Source organism: Agrilus planipennis, unplaced genomic scaffold (assembly GCF_000699045.2).
Source record: "Agrilus planipennis isolate EAB-ADULT unplaced genomic scaffold, Apla_2.0 scaffold6, whole genome shotgun sequence".
Lineage (NCBI taxonomy): Eukaryota > Metazoa > Arthropoda > Insecta > Coleoptera > Buprestidae > Agrilus > Agrilus planipennis.
In genome coordinates, this window is record NW_020439302.1 from 3,092,718 (window position 1) to 3,102,614 (window position 9,897).

The 9,897-nt window shown below is 32.0% G+C and overlaps 3 protein-coding genes, 1 long non-coding RNA gene and 1 pseudogene across 6 annotated transcripts; 1 reads left to right on the forward strand and 4 right to left on the reverse strand.

The window, feature by feature from the left end:
* Nucleotides 1–14: 14 nt before the first annotated feature.
* LOC112905665 lies at nt 15–8,797 on the reverse strand. Its single transcript, XR_003231934.1, has 3 exons — nt 8,743–8,797; nt 300–426; nt 15–47 (listed from the first exon to the last, which is right to left on the reverse strand). It is a non-coding gene; the product is annotated as an uncharacterized LOC112905665 (long non-coding RNA).
* On the reverse strand, nt 597–1,113 carry LOC112905663 (annotated as a pseudogene).
* On the reverse strand, nt 3,092–4,799 carry LOC112905664 (malate dehydrogenase, mitochondrial-like). Its single transcript, XM_025978500.1, has 4 exons — nt 4,709–4,799; nt 4,501–4,652; nt 4,100–4,336; nt 3,092–3,582 (listed from the first exon to the last, which is right to left on the reverse strand). The coding sequence occupies exons 2-4, from the start codon at nt 4,648–4,650 to the stop codon at nt 3,280–3,282; spliced, it is 690 nt and encodes a 229-aa protein (XP_025834285.1). The 5' UTR covers nt 4,651–4,652; nt 4,709–4,799; the 3' UTR covers nt 3,092–3,279.
* On the reverse strand, nt 5,596–8,848 carry LOC108732688 (malate dehydrogenase, mitochondrial). The gene is made up of 6 exons (XM_025978496.1): nt 8,616–8,848; nt 8,194–8,363; nt 7,855–7,937; nt 7,647–7,798; nt 7,247–7,483; nt 5,596–6,086 (listed from the first exon to the last, which is right to left on the reverse strand). Exons 1-6 carry the CDS (start codon nt 8,685–8,687, stop codon nt 5,784–5,786), a joined length of 1,017 nt encoding a protein of 338 aa, XP_025834281.1. The 5' UTR covers nt 8,688–8,848; the 3' UTR covers nt 5,596–5,783.
* A 35-nt stretch (nt 8,849–8,883) lies between these two features.
* Nucleotides 8,884–9,879, forward strand: LOC108732695 (protein CUSTOS-like). Of its 3 annotated transcripts, none has more exons than XM_018463643.2 (3): nt 8,884–9,272; nt 9,328–9,423; nt 9,476–9,564. In XM_018463643.2, exons 1-3 carry the CDS (start codon nt 9,171–9,173, stop codon nt 9,497–9,499), a joined length of 222 nt encoding a protein of 73 aa, XP_018319145.1. In that variant the 5' UTR covers nt 8,884–9,170; the 3' UTR covers nt 9,500–9,564. The 3 variants fall into 3 exon arrangements, with proteins under 3 accessions (XP_018319145.1, XP_025834283.1, XP_025834284.1); XM_025978499.1 differs by having other exon boundaries at nt 9,023–9,041; nt 9,095–9,272; nt 9,328–9,879; XM_025978498.1 differs by having other exon boundaries at nt 9,328–9,879.
* Nucleotides 9,880–9,897: the final 18 nt, after the last annotated feature.

Consider the following 9,897-nt stretch of genomic DNA (forward strand, 5'->3'; position numbering starts at 1 on the left):
ATTGGTAGGTAGATGCTAGCTCCAGCAACTGCTACTTTTACATTGCACTAAAAAATTAATTACCTTTTTAAAAAATCATACATAATATATAAACCATTTCTTAAAAATAATTACACAGAAGAATAAATTTATTACAAATAAGTTCTTTAACTTGACCTTGTTGCTGATCTCAATCTCATTCTCTATTATATAACAAGCAAACCGGCCCGTTTCAGAAGGCAAATAAAAACATTAAATAATGAAATTATTTGTAACTATTATTCTTTACAATACTTATTAGATGAATAATGTATTTTTACCTGTTTAGTTGTACCGAAATTCCTCAAATTTCCTTGAAGAGAACTTGAAACTCTAAGACTACGAGAAAACATTTTGTGTAACGACAGGATAAAAACTGAATGACAAGAAAGTTTCTCCTCCTTTTACCTACTAAATTACTGTTCCTCGATATATACGAGGGGAGATCCATAAATAATTTGAAAATCAGAAATAATTTTTGAAAAAAGGTCCGAATCAACTTATGCTCTCCTAATACGAATGTTCAAAACTTTTAGTTTCTCGTTAATGTTTTTCGTTTATCAAGAAAATCAGACAGATACTGATACAATTATTTATTTTCATCGATGTATTTTACAGATATTTTTTACAATTTAGTTTCCGATACTGAACTAAACATTCAACAAGTATATTCGTATATTAAAACATAAAAAAAGATGTGTAAGTAAAATTTACATGTATACGATATATTTTTAAATACATTTTCGTTTTAATAAAGAGGATATATTTAACCCTTGACGAATTTTTCTCCTTTTTCTATGTTCTTCTTAAGTTCGGGAACTGCAGCTTTAACAAGTTCTTTTTCAAAATCGCTTAATGGGCCAAGTCCTAGGTTCTTTTCGACACCATTGGGGCCTAATAAGATGGGGGTGGAGAAGTATTTCGCTTCTGTTACATCCGACCTTACGTAAGCGCATTCAATTACGTTCGATTCGCCTCTTAGACCACGAATAAGGGAGATTGCAAACCTAGCGCCAGCGAAGGCCATTGAAAGGGTCGCAGACCCTGTTCCAGCTTTGGCTTTCACTACCTGTAAAATTTAATACAACGTTATAAAAATATTTGTTTGAAAACAATCATTAATACATTATTTTTTTCAAATTTAGACGAAACAGTTAAAATAAAGGTTTAATAATAAAGGATGACAGGGAAGGCTCAACCAATTCCACTTGTAGTCCCTCGATTTTGGACTACAAGTGGCATTGGCTGAGCTGTTCCTGTAATCCTGTCTGTAAGTTTAATTAATACATAAAGTACTCTATTTTAACTGTTTCTTCTAAATTTGAAGAAAACAAAGAGAATCTCTTACAATTGGCTGGATAGGTGGTAGATTAGAGAACTTATATTCGTTCTTGTAGGGATTTAGTACCACAATTATCAGGGATGCAAAATGATGAGATAAAAATGTTCATGAATGAGTGGAGGAGTGACAGAGTGGAGAATGGTAAAATAGATTTATTAATAGAAACTTTAAATGTGAAATTTGTGAGAAAACCTGGGAGTAGATTAAAACTATAATTACAATTAAATGCTATAAGAATCATTCGATAAAATTAAAGTCTAATAACTGTATTTTATATAAGTTAGTGCAGTCTCTAGGCTTGTAATATTGATTTAATTTTGCCATTGATAAATATGATTAACATACTTTTGAACAAAATATCGGTAAGAAGTTTTTCTGCTGTAAATCTAAATGCTAAATGAATTTTACATTTCAGAGCTTTGAAATTATCTATGGCCTTGAAACTTCAACGGGTCTCTAGATACTTTTGTGTGTGCTTAAAATGTGTTGTCGCAATTAATGTTTATATTGGCTGATGTGGACTTTTTCAACAATTTCTTAAGGAAGGCAGTTTTCCACAAAATAGGTATATAGGAAAAGCAGTTATGTTTTTAAATTATAATTTCGTAATATATGCTACCTCCTACTAGAGGCTGTGTCTCCTTTTGATCGATACGATACGATCATCGATCGATATTGGAATGGATAACTAATACATAATAGGTGTGCACAAACACTTGCAAAAAAAAATGTTTTAATTTCCGGTTAGTGTAGCCATCAGGTTTGGCTTCTATGTCTTCCTAATAGCGATCAGTTGTCATGGTAAATTATGCCGGTTTATCTGGGCCAATAAAACAAATTTCCGCCTTTTGCAATCAAACTTAACACCTGGTAACACAAGGTAGGTCTACCCAGTTAAGAATTAGGTGGTTATGTATCGAAATCAGAAAAACAGTTTTCATGTTATATAAATGTGTATGGCAGTTAATACGTACGGATTAATGATGTAAAAAATATAATGGAGCTTGTTCTAAAAATCTCTTATTTAAAAATATGTAGTACCTGGTGTTATATTAGAATCTATCTGATGCCAAATTTCTTGAATATTCATATACACGAGTGGCAAATTAAGAACCGAGCGTAAGGAGATATTTTATTTTAAGGGGTCGATCGAAGTCCAATAAATGCAATTTAAAGCGTAACACCCCCTATACTTTATTCAAAAGACTGTGAGAGTTCGGTTAGTTTGGAGAAATTTTAATTAAATATTAATTTTCAACAAAGGACAGGCCAGGTATTTAAATAAAAAAAAAAAAAAAAACGNTTATGCTCTCCTAATACAAAAGTTCGAAATTTTTAGTTTCTCGATATATACGAGGGGAGATCCATAAATAATTTGAAAATCAAAAATAATTTTTGAAAAAAAGACCCGAATCAACTTATGCTCTCCTAATACAAAAGATCGAAATTTTTGGTTTCTCGATCTATAATACGAGGGGAGATCCATAAATAATTTGAAAATCAAAAATAATTTTTGAAAAAAAGACCCGAATCAACTTATGCTCTCCTAATACAAAAGATCGAAATTTTTGGTTTCTCGATCTATAATACGAGGGGAGATCCATAAATAATTTGAAAATCAGAAATAATTTTTGAAAAAAGGTCCGAATCAACTTATGCTCTCCTAATACGAATGTTCAAAACTTTTAGTTTCTCGTTAATGTTTTTCGTTTATCAAGAAAATCAGACAGATACTGATACAATTATTTATTTTCATCGATGTATTTTACAGATATTTTTTACAATTTAGTTTCCGATACTGAACTAAACATTCAACAAGTATATTCGTACATTAAAACATAAAAAAAGATGTGTAAGTAAAATTTACATGTATACGATATATTTTTAAATACATTTTCGTTTTAATAAAGAGGATATATTTAACCCTTGACGAATTTTTCTCCTTTTTCTATGTTCTTCTTAAGTTCGGGAACTGCAGCTTTAACAAGTTCTTTTTCAAAATCGCTTAATGGGCCAAGTCCTAGGTTCTTTTCGACACCATTGGGGCCTAATAAGATGGGGGTGGAGAAGTATTTCGCTTCTGTTACATCCGACCTTACGTAAGCGCATTCAATTACGTTCGATTCGCCTCTTAGACCACGAATAAGGGAGATTGCAAACCTAGCGCCAGCGAAGGCCATTGAAAGGGTCGCAGACCCTGTTCCAGCTTTGGCTTTCACTACCTGTAAAATTTAATACAACGTTATAAAAATATTTGTTTGAAAACAATCATTAATACATTATTTTTTTCAAATTTAGACGAAACAGTTAAAATAAAGGTTTAATAATAAAGGATGACAGGGAAGGCTCAACCAATTCCACTTGTAGTCCCTCGATTTTGGACTACAAGTGGCATTGGCTGAGCTGTTCCTGTAATCCTGTCTGTAAGTTTAATTAATACATAAAGTACTCTATTTTAACTGTTTCTTCTAAATTTGAAGAAAACAAAGAGACTCTCTTACAATTGGCTGGATAGGTGGTAGATTAGAGAACTTATATTCGTTCTTGTAGGGATTTAGTACCACAATTATCAGGGATGCAAAATGATGAGATAAAAATGTTCATGAATGAGTGGAGGAGTGACAGAGTGGAGAATGGTAAAATAGATTTATTAATAGAAACTTTAAATGTGAAATTTGTGAGAAAACCTGGGAGTAGATTAAAAATATAAAAATGCCATAGACAAAGTTGTAAACTTACTTCTGTTCCAGCTTCCTGTATCCTTTCTGTGAGTGCCTTGAGCTGATCTGCAGGGAACGACACTTTCGGAGTTGCCTGCGAAATCAAGGGGATGATGGTGATTCCTGCGTGACCCCCAATAACGGGCACGTTCGTCTTAATTGGGTCAAGGTTTTTAGCTTCTGCAATGAACGTGTTTGCTCGTACAACATCCAATGTTGTCACTCCAAAAATTCTCTTTGGATCGTAATTTCCAGCCTGTAAAATTGCATAATTGTAGAAAAATTAAACGTTAAGAATTCACATATCCAACTTTCGTATGTTATATACGATTTTTTTTAAATCAAGTTTATTATCTATACAAGTAACTAAGTAAAATAAATTTATTCTGTTACAAATTAACACGAAGTGTTTGCACTGACTTTAATGAACACTTCAGATGCTATGGGCACTGTAGAATTAACTGGATTTGAAATAATACCAATTAAGGCTTTTGGGGCAACTTCAGCAGCAGCTACAGCTAAGTCCCTCACAATAGATGCATTCGTATTAAAGAGATCGTCACGTGTCATACCTAAACAAATTAATGTAAAATAAATTGTGAGTGCAAAAATTAAGGACAAGTCTCACCAGGTTTTCTTGGTACACCTGCGGGTATTATAATTACTTCAGCACAACTAAAAGCTTCTTTTAAAGCTTCTGCTCCATTATATCTACAAATAAAATAGTTTTGTTGTGTATGAAATACGAGATTGTCTGCGTGAAGACTTGCATTTTTTCTTCTTAGTACTTCAGTTAATGTGATGTAAATTGAGTAATTTTACGATAAGTAAAGTTTAGTCTTTATCATTTAATTGCAACCAATATTTGGTTAATTATTGTAAACTGACCTTAAGCACTTGTGTACAATATAAATAGGATTGGGATTCCTAATGTAAATAAACTAAAAGTCTTACTTTTTCATCCAGGTGTTTTATTTCTTACCACCTTAGAAAGAAAAGTACCTACTAAAGTAAAAAAGATAAAACTAACCGTTAATCTAATTATCACTGTTTAAAGTCGAAAATTAAGAAGTTTTTAAAAAAGACCTGAATCAACTTGTTCTCCTAATACAAAAGTTCGAAATTTTTGGTTTCTCGATCTATACGACGGGAGATCCAAATTTGAAAATCAAAAATAATTTTTCGAAAAAAAGACCCGAATCAACTTATGCTCTCCTAATACAAAAGTTCGAAATTTTTAGTTTCTCGATATATACGAGGGGAGATCCATAAATAATTTGAAAATCAAAAATAATTTTTGAAAAAAAGACCCGAATCAACTTATGCTCTCCTAATACAAAAGATCGAAATTTTTGGTTTCTCGATCTATAATACGAGGGGAGATCCATAAATAATTTGAAAATCAGAAATAATTTTTGAAAAAAGGTCCGAATTAACTTATGCTCTCCTAATACGAATGTTCAAAACTTTTAGTTTCTCGTTAATGTTTTTCGTTTATCAAGAAAATCAGACAGATACTGATACAATTATTTATTTTCATCGATGTATTTTACAGATATTTTTTACAATTTAGTTTCCGATACTGAACTAAACATTCAACAAGTATATTCGTATATTAAAACATAAAAAAAGATGTGTAAGTAAAATTTACATGTATACGATATATTTTTAAATACATTTTCGTTTTAATAAAGAGGATATATTTAACCCTTGACGAATTTTTCTCCTTTTTCTATGTTCTTCTTAAGTTCGGGAACTGCAGCTTTAACAAGTTCTTTTTCAAAATCGCTTAATGGGCCAAGTCCTAGGTTCTTTTCGACACCATTGGGGCCTAATAAGATGGGGGTGGAGAAGTATTTCGCTTCTGTTACATCCGACCTTACGTAAGCGCATTCAATTACGTTCGATTCGCCTCTTAGACCACGAATAAGGGAGATTGCAAACCTAGCGCCAGCGAAGGCCATTGAAAGGGTCGCAGACCCTGTTCCAGCTTTGGCTTTCACTACCTGTAAAATTTAATACAACGTTATAAAAATATTTGTTTGAAAACAATCATTAATACATTATTTTTTTCAAATTTAGACGAAACAGTTAAAATAAAGGTTTAATAATAAAGGATGACAGGGAAGGCTCAACCAATTCCACTTGTAGTCCCTCGATTTTGGACTACAAGTGGCATTGGCTGAGCTGTTCCTGTAATCCTGTCTGTAAGTTTAATTAATACATAAAGTACTCTATTTTAACTGTTTCTTCTAAATTTGAAGAAAACAAAGAGAATCTCTTACAATTGGCTGGATAGGTGGTAGATTAGAGAACTTATATTCGTTCTTGTAGGGATTTAGTACCACAATTATCAGGGATGCAAAATGATGAGATAAAAATGTTCATGAATGAGTGGAGGAGTGACAGAGTGGAGAATGGTAAAATAGATTTATTAATAGAAACTTTAAATGTGAAATTTGTGAGAAAACCTGGGAGTAGATTAAAAATATAAAAATGCCATAGACAAAGTTGTAAACTTACTTCTGTTCCAGCTTCCTGTATCCTTTCTGTGAGTGCCTTGAGCTGATCTGCAGGGAACGACACTTTCGGAGTTGCCTGCGAAATCAAGGGGATGATGGTGATTCCTGCGTGACCCCCAATAACGGGCACGTTCGTCTTAATTGGGTCAAGGTTTTTAGCTTCTGCAATGAACGTGTTTGCTCGTACAACATCCAATGTTGTCACTCCAAAAATTCTCTTTGGATCGTAATTTCCAGCCTGTAAAATTGCATAATTGTAGAAAAATTAAACGTTAAGAATTCACATATCCAACTTTCGTATGTTATATAGGATTTTTTTAAATCAAGTTTATTATCTATACAAGTAACTAAGTAAAATAAATTTATTCTGTTACAAATTAACACGAAGTGTTTGCACNTCTCTTACAATTGGCTGGATAGGTGGTAGATTAGAGAACTTATATTCGTTCTTGTAGGGATTTAGTACCACAATTATCAGGGATGCAAAATGATGAGATAAAAATGTTCATGAATGAGTGGAGGAGTGACAGAGTGGAGAATGGTAAAATAGATTTATTAATAGAAACTTTAAATGTGAAATTTGTGAGAAAACCTGGGAGTAGATTAAAAATATAAAAATGCCATAGACAAAGTTGTAAACTTACTTCTGTTCCAGCTTCCTGTATCCTTTCTGTGAGTGCCTTGAGCTGATCTGCAGGGAACGACACTTTCGGAGTTGCCTGCGAAATCAAGGGGATGATGGTGATTCCTGCGTGACCCCCAATAACGGGCACGTTCGTCTTAATTGGGTCAAGGTTTTTAGCTTCTGCAATGAACGTGTTTGCTCGTACAACATCCAATGTTGTCACTCCAAAAATTCTCTTTGGATCGTAATTTCCAGCCTGTAAAATTGCATAATTGTAGAAAAATTAAACGTTAAGAATTCACATATCCAACTTTCGTATGTTATATAGGATTTTTTTAAATCAAGTTTATTATCTATACAAGTAACTAAGTAAAATAAATTTATTCTGTTACAAATTAACACGAAGTGTTTGCACTGACTTTAATGAACACTTCAGATGCTATGGGCACTGTAGAATTAACTGGATTTGAAATAATACCAATTAAGGCTTTTGGGGCAACTTCAGCAGCAGCTACAGCTAAGTCCCTCACAATAGATGCATTCGTATTAAAGAGATCGTCACGTGTCATACCTAAACAAATTAATGTAAAATAAATTGTGAGTGCAAAAATTAAGGACAAGTCTCACCAGGTTTTCTTGGTACACCTGCGGGTATTATAATTACTTCAGCACAACTAAAAGCTTCTTTTAAAGCTTCTGCTCCATTATATCTACAAATAAAATATCATTTGTAGAGATTCAATCACTTTTATCTTAAATATGGGGATAGTAAGGAAATAAATTATAAATATGAGAACAAACTCTTATTAATTTTCAATCTTAATTACTAATGAATATTCTACAAATTTGCAGGAAAGTTTTAAAACAAAGTGATTTATTGGATAACTAAGAAAATAAATGAGAAAAAGGCTTGTGATATTCTGAATAAAGTAGAAGGTATGCTTTTAAATGTTATAGACATCTTACGCCTTCACTTTTGCTGGGCTGTTAATATGTGAGAGATCAGCAGCTACACCTGGAGTGTTCACAATATCATACAAAGACAGCTCTGTTACAAGAGGATTTTGTTTCAGTAGAAGGGACAGAGGTTGGCCAATACCACCACTAGCTCCAGCAACTGCTACTTTTACATTGCACTAAAAAATTAATTACCTTTTTAAAAAATCATACATAATATATAAACCATTTCTTAAACATAATTACACATAAGAATAAATTTATTACAAATAAGTTCTTTAACTTGACCTTGTTGCTGATCTCAATCTCATTCTCTATTATATAACAAGCAAACCGGCCCGTTTCAGAAGGCAAATAAAAACATTAAATAATGAAATTATTTGTAACTATTATTCTTTACAATACTTATTAGATGAATAATGTATTTTTACCTGTTTAGTTGTACCGAAATTCCTCAAATTTCCTTGAAGAGAACTTGAAACTCTAAGACTACGAGAAAACATTTTGTGTAACGACAGGATAAAAACTGAATGACAAGAAAGTTTCTCCTCCTTTTACCTACTAAATTACTGTTCAGTAGCCGAAAACCTGGATAAAATTAGTAAAAATTTTGACGTAATTTTGATAATGTGATTACATTACACAACGTCACAATATTTGACGTTTAAATTCAGCTGACGTTTGCAACAACTGCCATCTTTGATTTTTTTCGAATGTTATCAACTGACACAGGAACCTATTATCTATGCCAGGAACTTCATTTCCATTGATGTCTATTGTCTATGGTGTTCATTTAACCCTAAATAAAAATATAGGATTAATACTAATAAAAACTAAACATTTATAATATTGAAGTGGTTTGTGCTGTTAATTTACTTTTCAGAAAATTATAATGTGATTTTGCTTGTAGTTGAAGTATAAATATCTTTAGCTTTAAATTAAAAAATAAGAAAAAGTGTAATGCAGCCCCAAAACATTCTTGAATAATGTCTTCGTCTGATGATGAAGAAAATCTTGAATTATTTAAAGAAGCGACTGATGTTCAGTTTATCAACGATTCTATGTTTATAAATTTGGGCAAAAGTAAGGTATGTTAACAATGATAGAGTTAAACAGTTACTTCATTGAGTAAGCTTGTTCTAGCCCTCTAAAGAAGATATTAACAAAGTCGCAGAATGTCCAGAACGGTCCCTTAGAACAGCTAGAAATAATAGAGATGATGGCTCTGAAATGTTAAATGTAACTCCTCAATTTCAAAGTTATATAGCTAAAAAACTATCAAACATTTTAGAGAAACAGATTGAAGAAAGCTTAGGGGTGCAACAGAATGTTAAAGAGTGTAAAAAAAGTAAAGAAAAGGATGGTATAAAATTGCTAAGTAATTCTACAAAAACTGTTACGGTTGGAGACAAAGCCAAGGAGTTGGAACGTAAACAAACCAAAATTAAAATTTGCAAAAGACCAATGAAGGAAGAAAAGAGTGCAGTTATAGATTTCAGACAAGTTGCAGTAAATCCTGAAGATATTATTAATGGGACAGAAGTAAAACATTGGTCACAATGGAGTAGATCCAAGGTTTTCAAGTATAAAAAGCTAGAGAATGGAAAATTAGAGTATATCGAGCCAGAATTTGAAAAAAATGTTAACTAAAGGAGGAAGACATTCCCAAATCTTGTAAAATACAAAATAATATATGTATGTGATATTTTATAT

Bases quoted from the DNA above. Each gene is read 5' to 3' on its own strand.
- LOC112905664 (XM_025978500.1), bottom strand. From the start codon at position 4,650: ATGACACGTGACGATCTCTTTAATACGAATGCATCTATTGTGAGGGAC. The intron at 4,337-4,500 runs GTCAGTGCAAAC...GCAATTTTACAG, and splicing joins CATCTGAAGTGTTCATTAAA to GCTGGAAATTACGATCCAAA. The intron at 3,583-4,099 runs GTAAGTTTACAA...TAAATTTTACAG, and splicing joins TACAGGAAGCTGGAACAGAA to GTAGTGAAAGCCAAAGCTGG.
- LOC108732688 (XM_025978496.1), bottom strand. From the start codon at position 8,687: ATGTTTTCTCGTAGTCTTAGAGTTTCAAGTTCTCTTCAAGGAAATTTG. The intron at 8,364-8,615 runs GTAAAAATACAT...TTAATTTTTTAG, and splicing joins ATTTCGGTACAACTAAACAG to TGCAATGTAAAAGTAGCAGT. The intron at 7,799-7,854 runs GTGAGACTTGTC...TAATTTGTTTAG, and splicing joins AGGTGTACCAAGAAAACCTG to GTATGACACGTGACGATCTC.
- LOC108732695 (XM_025978498.1), top strand. From the start codon at position 9,171: ATGTCTTCGTCTGATGATGAAGAAAATCTTGAATTATTTAAAGAAGCG. The intron at 9,273-9,327 runs GTATGTTAACAA...AGCTTGTTCTAG, and splicing joins TAAATTTGGGCAAAAGTAAG to CCCTCTAAAGAAGATATTAA.